The sequence below is a fragment of the Triticum urartu genome, chromosome 3A, assembly GCF_056163025.1.
Source record: "Triticum urartu cultivar PI428250 chromosome 3A, HENAU_Tu73, whole genome shotgun sequence".
In the NCBI taxonomy this organism is placed as follows: Eukaryota; Viridiplantae; Streptophyta; class Magnoliopsida; order Poales; family Poaceae; genus Triticum; species Triticum urartu.
The window spans coordinates 209289702-209306405 of NC_141875.1; the positions used below are offsets into that span (position 1 = coordinate 209289702).

Consider the following 16704-nt stretch of genomic DNA (forward strand, 5'->3'; position numbering starts at 1 on the left):
TTGTAGTACCCAGACAATCTGAACACATGCTCACTAGTTGAGCTATTATCCTCCATCTTATAGGCAATGTACTGTCAGAGGTCTCATACCTCTCGAAACGGGAATGAGTATGAAATACCAATTTCAACTCTTGGAACATCTTATATGCTCCGTGGCGTTCAAAACATTTTTGAAGTCCCGGTTCTAAGCCGTAAAGCATGATGCACTTAACTATCAAGTAGTCATCATACCGAGCTTTTGTCAAAATGTTCATAACGTCTGCATCTACTCCTGCAATAGGTCTGTCATCTACTAGTGCATCAAGGACATAATTCTTCTGTGCAGCAATGAGGATAAACCTCAGATCACGGATCCAATCCGCATTATTGCTACTAACACCTTTCAACTTAGTTTTCTCTAGGAACATATAAATAATAAACGGGGAGCAACATCGCGAGCTATTGATCTACAACATAGATATGCTAATACTACGAGGACTAAGTTCATGATAAATTAGTAAGGTGGATGCGGCGCGGGACTGCAGCGGCAGCGAGGCGAGCAGGCGGCGGCATAGCTCGAGCGGGATGGCAACGCAGGCGGCGGTGGCGGCGCGGTGGTTCGCGATGCGGCGGCGGCGACTTGGGAGGAGGAGAGGGATCCGGGGCGGCGCTTATATAGGTGGACGGGACGGCTCCGAGGCGTGGTGGAAGGAGCAAGGGGGCGGCGGCCGGCGGAGTCCGCGTCGGGGACGACGGCGGTGTCCCGCGTGCGCACTCGAGGTAGGCGGCAGCGTGCTAGGCCGGCTGGGCCTTCGGCCCAGTTTGGTCCGAGGGGAGTTTTTTTTAACAGTCACACAAAAAGAATAAACAAAAAGAAATAAAAAATATTATATAGGCATATAATATATCAAAATTTTCAGAAAAATATTTTCTACAACATGAACATTTTACTAACGTCAAATAAAATCCACAAAATTTTAAATAAAGCAAAGAGTGCTATAGCTCTAATAAAACCCAATAAAAATCATTTTAAAAATACTAAAATGATTTCAAATTTATTTCTCTTCAATTTTCTACTTTAGGGAATCATTTTACCCTATTTTCCATATATTTTATTTTTGGAGAAAAATAATTTGAATAAAAACCAACTAACTCCAAATTGAAAATAAATTTAAAAGGGACTTTAAATTTGATTCTTTGAAACTTCCAACTCATATTTCATATGTTTTGAAGAACTCATTTTATCCTCTCTCGTGAAAATCATTGAGTTGCTTAAGTTTCTGAATTTGAAATATTTCCAAATGAAAATCATTGAGTTGCTTAAGTTCCTTTGTCATTTAATTAAGTGGAAGAAGTCATTTCATCTTCACTCTAGGGTTTTGTATTTGAAAAGAATTTGAATTCATGGAGATAAAAAATGCATGGTGAAAGTTTGGGAAAGTCCTTTTATTCTCTCTCATTTAACTTTTAAAAAGTTCCAAATTTCACTCAGTTTCACACAATCAATCAAATAAACAATCAAAACTATTTATTTAATATAACATTCCAAAATTTAGAATTTTGGGATGTTATAGGTGGAGTGACGTGGAGCCAACGCAAGGGGTGGAGAGACGACTGTTCTTTTCGCTGGCCAAGCAGTAACAGAGGCAGATGAGGATGGAAAGATGCATCGGTGGGCAGCCGCTCTTATGGGTCCTACCGACAGTAACTAAAGCAAACATGGCTGCTTTCTATTGCGATGGGTCCCGCATGTAGGCCTCTATTGAAATGCTGATGTGGCAGTGTTGCTGATGTGGATAGCTTGCATGTCAAGAGAAATAACATAGTGGGGATGAACTATTTAGGTATTATAGATATGATTTAACATATGAATCGTTGCGTGCTATGAGGGGTTAAGTTATCACCAATTTTATTGTTGATCATAGGATTAAGGATGATGAAAATATTAATTATGCTAGTGTATGCCCATGGAAGCTTTATTTTGATGGATCGGTTTGTAGGGACGGCCAAAGCGTCGGTAGTGTCTTAGTTTCACCAAATAATGTTGTTTATGACGCATCGGTTCGTTTGGAATATCTTTGCACTAATAACCAAGCTGAGTATGAAGCTTTACTGTTTGGTTTACAAACTTTGGTTGATATAGGCGTAAAGGATATGGATGCTTTTGGGAATTCGCTTATGGTAGTACAACAAATTAAAGGCGAATTTCAGTTCTTCCATGGATTATTAAATAGTTATTTGGACTGATGTTTAGATATAATTAAACCTTTGGATACATTCACTATCCATCATATACCTAGGGAGCAAAATTCTAGAGCTAATTGTTTAGCACAACAAGCATCTGGTTATCACATTTAGTTTTTTTGAAAAGGGGCGCTTTATCACATTTAGTAGAGGAAAGTTTTTCATATTAAAAAAGCTGATGCAAGTTGACGTAGGGAATGAGTCAATCATGTTTGATACTTTGCCACGGGGTGCACTTGGGCCTAGCACAGTTGAACAACTAGTTGTACAATATAGTGCATATTCGGTGGATGAGTCACAAACGACCGAGTTAGCAAATAATTTAGAACTAAGTGATTGGAGAGTCCCTCTAGTTAATCATTTAAAGGATCCAAGTCAAACAAAAAATAGGAAAATTGAGCGACAAGCTTTAAAATATACTTTGTTTAACAACGACTTGTATCGCCAAACAATAGATGGGTTATTTTTAAAATCTTTGGATTCTGATCAATCTAGAATAGCTATTGGTGAAGTGCACAAAGGAATATGTGGAACACATCAGTCAGCTCACAAAATGCAATGGTTATTAAAAAGAGAGGGGTTTTATTGGCTGACTTTGCTAGAGGATTGTTTTCGGTACTATAATGGTTGTGAGGCTTGTCAAAAATTTGGTAATGTACAGTTAGCGCCTGCATCTATGTTAAATCCCATAATTAGGTCGTGGCCATTTAGGGAATGGGGCTTAGATTTTATTGGTGAAATACATCCTTCGTCTTCTAAAAAACATCGCTTCATCCTAGTTGCCACATATTATTTTACTAAATAGACTGAAGCGGTTCCTTTGAAAAATATGACTCATAAGGAAGTTATTAGTTTTGCTTTAGAGCATATTATTCAGAGATTCGGTATTCCTCAAAATTTAACTACTGATCAATGTGCTTCTTTTATGTCTCATCAATTTTGTGAATTTGACAAATCTTTAGGAATTAAATTGTTAAATTCGTCGCCTTATTATGCTCAAGCTAATGGACAGGCCGAATCTAGCAATAAAACTTAATTAAGCTTATAAAATAGAAAATTCAGGAGTATCCGAAAAGATGGCATGAGGTACTTTCCTAATCTTTATGGGCTCGTAGGATATCTAAACACGGAGTGACTCAAGTAGCACCGTATGATCTAGTATATGGTCAGGAGGCGGTGTTACCCGTAGAGGTTAATTTACAAGCTCTTAGAGTGGCCAGCCAAAAAGATTTGTCGGCTGTAGATTATAATGATCTGACAATAGATAAGATAGATGATATTTCAGAAGAGAGATTGAGAGCTTTGCCAGATATTGAGAAAGAGAAATTAAGAGTAACCAAGGCTTATAATAAAAAGGTGAGAGAGAAATCGTTTCAAATAGGAGACTTAGTGTGGAAGACGATTTTACCTATTAGAACTAAAGATAGGAAATTCGGCAAATGGTCGCCGAGTTGGGAAGGCCCGTATAAAATAATAGAGATTGTTCCTGAAAATTCATATTTTGTACAATCTTTGCAGGGAGATAGTTATCAAAAGCTCTCAATGGAAAATATTTGAAGAAGTACTATCCTAGCATGTGGCACGGGGCTGAACATGTTGTGGCTGATATGTTATTCCAAGTATCGCCTTAAGCAAATTTGGCCGATGTATCGTTGGACATCGCCCTGCTTAATGATATGATCAGTGATCGACTTCATCCTACGGCAACTGCTATAGTATGTTTGGTCAATACAATTGTACCAAAAATAGGGGGGCATGTGTTGATCGTATAATTTGGTTACTTAGTATATGATGAGCCAAATTAAATTAATGATTTATCAAGCTGATCGGTTAATGCATTGTTGAAATATTGCCACACGAAATTTCATGGAAGGTGAAGATACACTCAATTAGGATGAATTAGAGCCGCCAGATTCCTCCTCATTCATCGCTTCCGTCTACGGGTCACGCAACATAGCTTTTGTCGTCAGCGAGCAGCACCAGGGATGGGGTCAACGCTCCAGCGCTACTATAGAGAAGGAGAACCACCCATGACCGGCGACGAAGACTTCATTGCAGCATCGGTGCCTGGCGACATCGTAGCACCGGTGAACCGACGGTGTCGTACCTCATCCGGCATGCAGCACCGGCGAAGCTCCATTGCAGCCCCGGCGGCATGGCAACAACTCCGATGCAGCATAGGTGACGCCCAACAAATCTCCATTGCAGCGTCGGCGGCGGCAACAGCTCCGATGCAGCACCGGCGACGCCCGACGAAGCTCCATTGCAACGCCGGCGGCGCAGCAATAGCTCCGACGCAGCACCGGTGACGCCCGACGAAGCTCCATTGCAGCGCCGGCGGCGCGGCAACAACTCCGATGCAGCACCGGCGACGCCCGACGAAGCTCCATTACAGCGCCGGCGGCGCTTCATTGCAGCGCCGACGGTGCTTCATTGCAGCCCTGGCGGAAGCTCCATTGCATCTTATCACAACACCTTTCAACACTGGCGGCGAGCTGGCCAACCTACCCCTGCGTGCTACATTGCAGCACCGACGGCGAGCGAGGCACGTCTTCGGTCTTCGTGCTACGTTGCAACACCAACGGCCTCACTGCACTGGTGGATGGCATCGCCCCTTCCCGCTGAGCAACAATGGTGGTCGCCCATGGCGAGGAGCACAAAGCTCGTGGTGGCGTCTCCCTCTCTCTCGCGACAACAACCCCCCCCCCCCCCTAATTTGGGCGGGATGCTGCTGTTGGTGGTCGTCGTGATCCCCTCCCAGTTCGCAGCAATGGCGGCTATGCTTCGGCCCTAAACACACCCTAAAAAATAACAATCTAGATTCACTCATTTAGATGTGCCCTGGATCTTGGTTTCCACATAATCTCTTCTTTCATTAGCATTTCATCCATTTCATACAAAAGACTTCCTTGAATGAATAACAACACTCATCCTACAAAATAGCAAGGCCACGTCCGTCACTTACCCTGAACTGACACGGTGAAAGCGTTGACCTTGCCGAGGCAGACACGCAGGCCTTCAACTATATCCTCATTCTGTGTGATGTATTTCTTCCGAAATGTTAGAGTTGGCAAGCCGGAACGCATCTCCAACTCATCGATCGCAAGCCCAACAGGTCGATCCGCCTAGTCTGGTCGATTATGGTTGGCAGATGCACTGCTCATTGAGTTGGTTGTCACTGTTACCATTTATCCATCATGATAAGAAGACGCTCGATCCATTGACCACCTTTACATAAGCTCTTAAATCTTAATAGAGATATGGATGGAGATTCAGAAAAAAGAGATGGATACTTTAACCTTCTAGAAGACAGAGAGAAAAAAGATCGTGCGTACAATTGAATCACAATATTGCCATCATTGAAAAAAGTGGGGAATTAAGAGCGGCGGGTGAGCCATCGTTATCCATAAAAGCAATCTGCCAAGCATCATTTACCAAGACAAGACAGCATCACGGGAGGGCAATAGCAACCATGCACCTATACATTGAGTGCAGCGTTGCAGAGACCGGGCTCCATTAAGCCCGTTTTGCCCAAAAAAAATTAAAATATACTTAAAAGTTTTAAAAAATATCAAAAAAGTTTATACAAATACATATGCATGTTTGTCAAGTAGGTAAAAAGTTTCATCATGTAATTCAGTTATTTGCATGCTACACAAAAAAAAATATCTGACATAAAAACAACAAAATATAGCCTATATTAATCTGTGTATTTATCTTTTTCATATACACTACATGAAAATATATATGTTCATGAAATTTCATACGTGTATAATACAAATACACATGTATGTATAGACTTTTTTTCAGATTTTTTCAATGTGTGAAAATAGTATTTTCGCTGAAAAAAAATAAAGAGCTATGTGGAGCTCGGTCTCTGCAATGCTTTTTCGCCTATACATCACCTTTTTCAGCGAGAGATTTCACCAGCTACGTGAACGGGGGAAAAAAGAAGGAGATAAAAAGAACGGGAACTCTGCCTCTCGCGTGGTAAAAATGGAGCAAGCGGCGCAGGGGAGTGAACGGCCGGCCCGCATTGATCGTTTGCTGGCTTGATTACATGTGCCACAGCGCCGCGTCGTGGGAGTAGGACGAGGAGGAGGACGAGGGCGGGTCCTCGTGCTCGTCGACGTAGATTTCGTCGTCGTCGAGGGCGCGTGCGCAGGCGCGGGGAGGCTCGCAGGGGAGGAGGCGGTCGCGGCAGAGCGGGCACGTGGCGCGCGGACGGAGGAGCCAGGAGTCGAGGCACTCGCGGTGGAAGACGTGACGGCACCGGAGCTCGCGCACCTCCTCGCCGTCGTCGATCCGCGACAGGCAGAACACGCAGTCCACGGCCGCCCACTTGTCTCCACCGCGGCGGTACACCGCCACGGCGAGGAGGTCGAGGTACTCGGCCGGCAGCAGCTCCTCCTGCTGGAAGACGCCGCCGCCGACGGCCGTGGCGGCGGAGGAGAAATTGCCGGCCCGCGCGATGCGGTAGCCGAGGAAGGCCGAGCGCGAGGGCCACCCGAACGCCTCGCCGCGGAGCGCGAGCGCGGCGAGGCGGAGGCCGGCCTCGGCCACGACGACGAGCAGGAGGAGGCAAGGGAGCGAGAAGGCGGCGAAGAGGACGGAGGCGAGCGCGCCGGCCACCTCCATTTTGCTTCTTGGGTTCTTGTCTTATACGCGGGTGGCGGAGCGAAGCTTCTTTTCCTGCCGGGCTGGAGCGAAATGACAAGTGTGCTCAGGTCGGGGGCTCAGAGATTTGTTTACAGACAGGATAAGCGGGTGGTGGACTGGTGACTGCGTCGGGTGCGCCGTACGTGACCCCAGGATAGCATGCATGGATCTGGTGAAAATCTCCAGATTGCGCCGTGTCATCGCACGCATGCATATAAAAATCTTTTTGATTTTCAGTTTTTAAAATTTTTATCTCTTAAATGAAAAATTCAATTGAAGGTCTGTTTTCATCATTAAATCACTCGCAACGAGATCTTCGAACTAGATCTCGTATCAATATATTTCGACGTATTTTTTGGGGGGTTAAAAGTTGTCTTGTTTATTGCACATGAATTGCCATGATGTTTACACTGAAGTTGTCATAATGTGTTACCGCTATTTTCTTCTACATTAAAAAGTAAATTTTGACATTTATAAAACGAGGAATTAAGAAACTAGACCTGCTATGAACCATAAACAAAAATTGCCATGATACATACACTTAAAATTGCCATGGTTTATATAAAAAATAATTTTAATGGTCAAAATACTGGAGTTGCCATCATCAAACACTAAAAATTGTCATTCTCTACAAACTGAAATTGCCACATGGCAACTTTAGTTTAAGCACGATGACAAGTATAGTGTAAACATCATGACAACTTTTGGGCAAAAAAAATTTCATCGAAACCTATCAACATGGGTCTAGTTTTGAAGATCTCGCCGAGACGGATTTAATGATGAAAACTGATTTTTAGTTCGATTTTTGATTAGAATATAAAACATTTTTAAGCCGAAAACCAAAAAAATTTCTGCTGATGTCATCTGTTCACATATGACAAAATGAGTGATAAAGGAGACATGTGAGCGATGTGCGTGTGTGTGTTTTTTCGTAAAATTTTCTCCGTCGATCTAGAAACGAAGGATCTCTGTGCTCTCAGCATTTTCATAATCTTTAACTAAATGTTGCTTAATTTGACAACCATGTGAGCACAAGGTTAGTCAAAAGAGCGGTGAAAATTTGAACGCCGTACTGAATTTTGCAAGTTTATCATGCATCGTTGTATCTTTTAAAAGGATGGCAGCAATTGCTAAGAATATCTCTAGTAGACCTCTTATATCGCAGACCTTTATAATGTGTTTACAATTCGTGAAAAACATGTTTTGCAGGCTGGTGTGGGCTGCGGGCAGGGTCTGTTCGGCCGCAGCCCACGCCAGCCCGCAAAACACGTGTTTTTTTTTCAGAATTTGGCACATATCTCACATATTATACAGAATTATAAATTCAATATATGGTAAAATGTAAATATTATGAATCCAAATTACAATAATTATTTAAATCACCGATTTAAACTAATAATTCAATACAAGAATTGTTCCGAATACAACAATGATCCAATGATCAAATCACACATGAATTAAATGAAATGGATGTAAAATTGTCCAGTTTTACCGCCCTTGCCTTTGCCAATGTGCTCAATGAGATCCTCCTTTGCAAAAATTCCTCACAAGGGCTCAAACCCATCCACAAAATCGCACCCGAGCTCGCATGAACGAAAATTCATCTATTGCGGTAGATCTAGAAGGGGCAGAAAAGGAGACTCACCGGCTGCGGTCGATCTGGGGCGGCGGCGACCGGGGGCGACTCGGCTCGGCGGATTCAGAGAGCCCACGAAGCGACGTGGTAGACCCCGGTCTAGTGTGGCCCGACGGCGTGATTCCGTCAGCGGAAATTGCCGGAATCGAAGGCGGCGGGTGGGCGGCGACGGTGTCGGGCAGCTGCGGGATGGGGGTGGGGAACACGTTGTCAGAATCGGGGCTCTGCGGACCCTAACAAGGTTCGAACTCTGGGGCGTGTGCGAAGATCTAACCCAGCCTCGGCCTCAAGCTCATCACCTCACGGCTTGGCCTCGCCGAGTTCGTGCGAGCGGGGAAGGAGATGAACACAGAGATTTACCCAGGTTCGGGCCACCTTGCGATGTAAAACCCTACTCCTGCTTTGTGGTGGATTGTATCGTGAGGAGGATGAGGATGAACAAGTACAGTGGACGAGTTGCCTTGCGAGTGCTCAGGGAGTGAGAGTGGATCCCCTCTCTATGGTGGAGACTAGCCTATACTTAAAGTGGCCTTGGGCCTCTTCAGTCTTCCCTCATAACTTAGACAAGAAGGGATTCCACAACGATCAATTTGAAAGGGGACATGAAGTACATCTTATCATGATGAAAGGTGGTCTTCGCCTGCAAACCTTTTGGTCGTGACGCAGAGGTGGGCTCGGCGATGACATCCGTCCTGTGAAGCCCATGGCCTTGGTCTTGTTGCACCAGTATGGAAACCTTTGGGGGACTCCTTGGGAACCCGCGTACGTCCTTGCCTCCTTAGCACCAAAGAGGAAATTGTCCTCCTCTGCACCCGCTGGGGCCCCCTGGCCTTGGTCATCATGGCCTACGTCATCGAGAGCCTCGTGAGGCTGGGTACCTGCATAGAAATCTCCGCTCATCAGGAGGCAGGCTCGGGGAGCTGCTCCTCGGGAGGTCTTGGCGTCGTTCGCCACGCGAGGCCGGGGCCCTCGCGAGGGTCTTGTAGCTGGGTCGTACCGAGCCATCGATGGGTCCGCGTGCTGGGCCACAGGCAGGCAAGTCGGGATACCCCCGATCCCAGAACGTCGACAGTAGCCCTCGGGCCCAAGGCACACTCGGGCTGGCTTCGAGGCGAAGCCAATGAGCGAAGGGCAAAGCGATGCAGGCCCTCATCGCCTGCGGGGTAGGCTTGACGCATGGCGCACGACGGGGTGTAGATGCCTCCACTTCCCCACGTCGCCTCGGCAACTGCCAGGCTGACAAAAGACTGGCGCACGCCGCAGGTGAAAGGGCATTTCCCTACTTTATGTTTTGGATGATGATGACAACCCTTTGTGGTCTAATCGTGTGCTATATGTTTCAGGTTCTCGATGCTTATGCCTTCATCGGATTGCTATTCTTCTTATAGGAAAAGATCGAAGACGGTGTCCCCTATGCTTTTTATCTCTTTGGTCGTAGGGAACCCGTACTATCAAGAGGGAATCCTCATTAGAAAGAACTGGGGAATCTTTTCATGTACACCTTCATCACCCCTCCTTTGTCTTTCTCAGGTGTGAGAGAGAGTGAGAGTTTTCCTTGTCTCTTCCCCTTTCTATTCCTGTTCACTGTTTCTGCCCAGCGGTTGTACCGCTCTCTGGAACGATTGTACCGTTGGGTCTTGTCGCTCATCAGCTGTGCTCGAGCGGTTGTACCGCTGCCTCTAGGCGGTGGTACCGCCACCATGCTCTGCAAAAGCTAGGACGGTGGTTCCGGCCATGCACCGCTCAAGTACCGCTCACGCTTCTGGTTTGATGCGGTTCTTGGGCGGTAGTGGCCCGGTTGGTCCGGTCGTTCCTCGATGACCGGTACCACTGGTGGTCCGAGCGGTTCTTTCGCTTTGAACTTAGCCGCTCAAGAGCTCAAGGCCATGCGGTTGTTCCGGCCAGGCGCCGCCCAAGTACCGGTCAAGCTCCTGTTTTGATGCGGTGGTTGTGCGGTGGCTAGGCGGTTAGTCCGGTTATGTTTTTTAGCCGGTTCTACCGCCTGCAGATCCGGTTGTACCGCTTGGTAGTGTTCTGCAGATACACCGTGAGTCCCGGTTGTACCGGGACGAGGACCGGTTGTACCGCTGTAGTGCAAAAAACGCAGTAACGACTGGAATTTAGGGTTGCTATACAAGGGAGCTTCTCCCACCTACCACTCCTACCTTTGACCTCTCTCACTCCACCATTAATGCACTTCAAGCTCTCTTGCTCGATCTCTCTCTCTAGCCACTCAAACTTGTTGATTTGCTAGGGATTGAAGGAGGAGACCTAGATCTACACTTCCACCAAAGGATATTTGCTTCCCCCATACTTTCTTGTGTGGATTTTGTTACTCTTGGGTGTTTGAGCACCCTAGACGGTTGAGGTCACCTCGGAGCCATATTCCATTGTGGTGAAGCTTCGTGGTTTTGTTGGGAGCCTCCAATTAAGTTGTGGAGAGAGCCCAAACCTTGTTTGTAAAGATTCGGTCGCCGCCTTCAAGGGCACCAATAGTGGAATCACGGCATCTCGCATTGTGTGAGGGCGTGAGGAGAATACGGTGGCCCTAGTGGCTTCTTGGGGAGCATTGTGCCTCCACACCGCTCCAACGGAGACGTACTTCCTCTCAAAGGGAAGGAACTTCGGCAACACATCTTCGTCTCCACCGTCTCCACTCTTGGTTATCTCGTGCCTTTATTTGAGCAAGCTTATTTGTTTCATATCTCTTGCTTGCTTGTGTTTCTATCATTGTTGCATCATATAGGTTGCTCACCTAGTTGCATATCTAGACAACCTACTTTGATGCAAAGTTTAAATTGTTAAAGAAAAGCTAAAAATTGTTAGTTGCCTATTCACCCCCCCCCCTCTAGTCAACCATATCGATCCTTTCAATTGGTATCAGAGCCTCGTCTCTTTTTAAGGACTTTACCGTCCAAAGAGTATGGTTGATACCGTAGACGGTGTGGAGGAACACTCCGGTGTGAATCCTATCTCGTCTATGGGCGATGGGGGAACCTCGGTCTCTCGTGAGGAGTTCAATGTGGCCTTGGAGACATTGAAAACCTCCATGATGACCGAAGTTTAAAGCATGTTTACTAAATTTCTTGAGGGGCTTAAACTATCCACCGCACTGTTGAAAGTGGGTGATCCCGCCAACAAGGTGACGGATGCTATCCCCGACAAGGGGGAAGCTAGTAGTGAAAAGGCTCCTTCTAGTGGCAAGAATGGCACCGGCATCTTTGCCCATGTGGAACCCCACTTGTTTATGGTGGACCGGTTCCTTCCACTCATTTGAATCATGCCGGTCCTCCCCCTAAGATTGTGAAAAATGAGGATTTTGATTCTTGGGTTTACCGCTTTAAACGTCATTTAAATCATGTGAACACTAACCTTTGGAGAATCATTGAAGAAGGTTTCTATCCACATGATCCAAGCAACTTCACTCCTCGAGAAGCCACGGACAATCAATTCAATGAGAATGCTCCCTTCATCATTCAAGATGCAATTCCACCCGAAGACCTACCTCATCTTTGTCCCTTCGCCTTGGCCAAAGATGCATGGCATTGTGTCGTGTCTCTCTACCGGGGAAGCGCAAGCATTCAACGCTCCAACTATGAAGTGGTACAAGATGAGGCCGATGAGTTTGCAATGAAGGAAGATGAAGAACCTCGTGAGCTTTATCAGAGAGTAACCAAACTCGCGGTCTCACTACGAGATCACGGGAGCAAGGACATGGATGACAATTGGATCAAGCACAAATTCCTCAAGGAAATGATGCCCTACCACAAGGCCATGTCCTCCGTCGTTCGTCAAAGACCGGACTTCCACACTTTGACCTCAAGCGAAGTGTTGGATGAGTTTGTGGCCATGAACATTTTGGACAAGACCGCCGACAATGCGGTGCTCCGTTCTCAACGGGCAAAGAAGCCTAACCTTGCATTGAAGGCCAAGCTCACCGTGGAAGAAGAAGAAGAGGAGAGCAACCACGAAGATACGAAGTATGCATATCATGAACACATGGCACTTGCTTCAAGGCAATTTTGGAGCAAGAAAAACTCGAGGCCCAACTTTAGCAAAAACAACTCGAGTGGCACAAGGGGCAAGCAACGTGTAAGGACTTGCTACAATTGCGGCAACGTGAGTCATTTCGTTGCGGAATGCCCGTATGAGAAGAGGGAAGACAATGGTGGCAAACTCATCCGAAAGGACAAGGCCAAGTCGTTCCCCAACAAGAACAACTTCACCAAGAAGACTCCTCCCAAGGCTTTGGTTGTGCAAGAAGAGTACAATGAGGATGATGATGATGATGAAGATGATGAGTCGGTTGCCATGGCCTCCGTTGCCATTGCAACAACGTCACGGGTGTCTCTCTTCGACTCACCCAATGAGAGCATCACCGCCAAGTGCCTCATGGCTAAAGCCACCAACAAGGTAACCTCCAACATCAAAACTACCATCATTAATCATCCTTCCCCAACGGATAGCATTAATGAACTTGAGGGAGCTAATGTGGAGGCTAACGAGTTTGAGGCCTTTATGGGCAAACTCAAGGGAAAATCCAAGAAGCACTTTGTTGCTCTCTTGGAACAACTTGGTGAGGCCAATGACATGATCGAGGCTCACGAAGACACCATCTCCAAGATGGAAGGGCATAGTCATGACTATGCCGATGAGATTTTGGATCTTTCCAATGCTCTTGAGGAAGAGCGTGGTCTTCGTTTGGCTCTTGAGGAGTCACACAAGTTGATCATGCTAAGTTAAAGAAAGATTATGATCATGCCCTCATTGTTTCTCATGTGCTAAATTCCGAGAAGGCCAAACTCAGGGTTGATCTTGCTAGACTCAAAGAGGAGTTTGATATACTTGACAAGGCCCACAAGGCCTTGAAGGGTATTCACGCTAGTCTCAAGGAGTCTCATGATCAACTCCAAGTGAAGCTAACTAAGGAGAAAGCAACTTTTCCTCATATGGTTTTAATTGATAATGCAAATGCTACTAACCCGTGTTGTGAGCATATACATCTTGTTGAGGAAAATGCTAAGTTGAAGGAGCAACTTGAGAGAGGTCTTGCGACTTGCATACAAGGCAAGAAGAACCTCAACGATCTCTTGATCAACCAAAAGGGAGGTGTGGCCAAGGAAGGGGTTGGGTACGTGCCCGACTCCAAGAACAAGAAGAAGAATGACAAGACCAAACGACCTCCTCCCCTCATGCAAACCTTTGTCAGGGAGGGAGAGAGTGACCCCGAGGAGAATAAGAAGAACAATTTCAAGAAGGGCAATGTCACCTCTCCCAACAAAGCCGGCGATTTTAATCCTTCTTATGTGTTATGCCGTGCTAGTGATGGGCATGTTTATGCCAAATTTGTTGGTTCTCTTCATGAGTACATTGAATGGTCTATTTGGGTTCCTAAGACCCTTGTTACTAACATCAAAGGACCCATTACAAAATGGGTACCTAAAACCAAGCATTGATCTCTTGTAGGTGTTTGCTTCTGGTGGTGGATCATGGTTGCTCGATAGCGGAGCTACAAATCATATGACCGGAAGCAAGGACTTGGTGGTGGACGTGCACAAAGTTCCATCTATGCCCACCAATGTCGAGTGGGGTGACGCCTCATCCTCTAAGGTATTGGGACTTGGCAAGGTGGTCATCTCTCATGATCTCACGATCGAGAAGGTCATGCTTGTTGAGTCCCTTGCATACAATTTACTTTCCGTTCGTCAACTTGCAATCATGGGCTTTGCCACTTTCTTTGATATCGATACCGTGGCCCTCTTGTGGAGCAAGACTCTTAAAGTAGCTTTTGTTGGGCATGTCGAGAACGGTCTATATGTGATTAACTTTTCAGAGCGACCCACTAAGACCGCGACATGCCTAATGGCTAAAGTTGATGTGGGATGGCTTTGGCATCGCCGTTTAGCCCATGTCAATATGAGATCTTTGCAAAGTCTCCTCAAGGGGGACCATGTCCGTGGACTAACGAATGTTAGTTTTGTTAAAGATCGTGCTTGCAGTGCCTGTATTGAAGGAAAGCTACATGAGAAGGCTCACCCTCCCATGACTATCATTTATTCAAAGAGGCCCTTGGAGCTCCTTCACATGGATCTTTTTGGGCCCCCATCCTTCGATAGTCTTGGAGGTAGGAAGTATTGCTTGGTGATTGTGGATGACTACTCAAGGTACACGTGGGTGTATTTCTTCAAGAGGAAGAGCGAGACCCAACAAACCGTCATTGACTTTGCAAATGAAGCACAACGTCAACACAATGCAAAGATCTTGACAATAAGAAGTGACAACGGCACCGAGTTCAAGAACTACACCTTGGATGAATTTCTTAGTGATGAGGGAATCAAGCATCAATATTCTGCACCATACACCCCTCAACAAAATGGTGTTGCGGAGAGGAAGAACCGGACGTTGATGGATGCGGCAAGGACCATGATGGCGGAGTTCAAGTCTCCGTACAACTTTTGGGCCGAAGCCATCAACACCGTGTGTCATGCATCCAATCGGCTCTACCTCTGCAAGGGCTTGAACAAGACTCCATATGAGATACTCATCGGTAACAAGCCCAACCTCAAGTACTTCCGGGTATTCGGGTGTAAGTGTTTCATTCTCAAGAAAGGTGTCCGGTTGTCTAAATTTGAGGCTAGAGCTTATGAGGGCATATTTGTTGGTTATGCTACAAACTCTCATGCTTACCGTGTCCTCAATAAATCCACGGGACTTATTGAGGAGATGTGTAACGTGGAGTTTGATGAGAATAACGGCTCCCAAGTGGAGCAAAGTGGCACTTGTGATGTAGGTGATGAAATTCCTCCTCAAGCCATAAGAAGAATGGGTGTTGGTTTCATCCTACCCATTGAGGAACCCCTTGTGGCCGAAGGAGAAGGACAATGCTCCACTCAAGTGGAGCCATCACCAACCCAAGGCCCACACGCTTCCGAAGAACAAAGTGAAGGCCCTCAACCTCATGAACAAGACCAAGGGCAAGATCATACTCAAGACGGTGTTGACACACCAAGTGATGCCCAAGGTCAAGTTCTCTCCCCCGAGCAAGTTCAAGATCAAGAACAAGTTCATGACGGCGCTCAAGATGATCAAGTAACCTCTTCTCAACTCACCACCGAGGAGGAATTAAAGCGTCGTGCCGCCAAGGTTGCTTCCAAGCTCTCCACCAAGGATCATCTCATGACGAATGTGCTTGGAAGCTTAAGAAAGGGGGTAAGCACTCATAGACAATTAGCAAATTATTGTGAGCATCACACATTTGTCTCTTGTGTGGAACCCCACAAGGTCTATGAGGCGCTAGAAGATCCGGATTGGCTCAATGCCATGCATGAAGAACTCAACAACTTCGAGCGCAACAAAGTGTGGAGATTGGTGCCAAGGCCAACGGGGAACCACAATGTCATTGGAACCAAGTGGATATTCAAGAACAAGCAAGATGCCCATGGGATTATCATTCGCAACAAGGCTCGTTTGGTAGCACAAGGCTACTCCCAAGTCGAGGGTATCGACTACGGTGAAACCTTTGCTCCCGTTGCTCGTCTTGAATCCATTCGCATGTTGATTGCATATGCTTCTCATCATAACTTTAAGTTACAACAAATGGATGTGAAGAGTGCTTTTCTTAATGGTCCCATTAATGAATTGGTTTACGTCAAGCAACCCCCCGGGTTCGAGGATCCCTACTTTCCCGATCATGTGTATCAACTCGATAAGGAACTCTATGGCCTTAAACAAGCCCCATGTGCGTGGTATGACCACCTTACCAAGTTGTTACAAGACCGTGGTTTTGAAGTTGGGCTAATCGACCCCACTCTTTTTACTAAAAAGGTCAAAGGGGAGTTGTTTGTGTGCCAATTATATGTTGATGATATTATCTTTGGTTCTCCTAACAAAGCTTTCAATGAGGAATTTGCCGCTCTCATGACCTCAAAGTTCGAGATGTCCTCCATGGGAGAGTTGAAGTTCTTTCTAGGGTTCGAAGTGAAGCAAAGAAGAGAAGGAACCTTCATCAATCAATCCAAATACACTCAAGACATGCTCAAGAGATTCAAGCTAAGTGACATCAAGCCGGCTTCCACTCCAATGCCCACCAAGTGCCAACTTGACTTAGATCCCAATGGTAAAGTGGTGGATCAAAAGGTATATCGTTCCATGATTGGATCCTTACTTTACCTTTGTGCATCTAGACCG

General features: G+C 46.1%; 1 protein-coding gene across 1 annotated transcript; it reads right to left on the reverse strand.

The window, feature by feature from the left end:
- Positions 1-5922: 5922 nt before the first annotated feature.
- On the reverse strand, positions 5923-6964 carry LOC125548279 (uncharacterized). Its single transcript, XM_048711930.2, has one exon. The coding sequence runs from the start codon at positions 6858-6860 to the stop codon at positions 6279-6281; it is 582 nt and encodes a 193-aa protein (XP_048567887.1). The 5' UTR covers positions 6861-6964; the 3' UTR covers positions 5923-6278.
- Positions 6965-16704: the final 9740 nt, after the last annotated feature.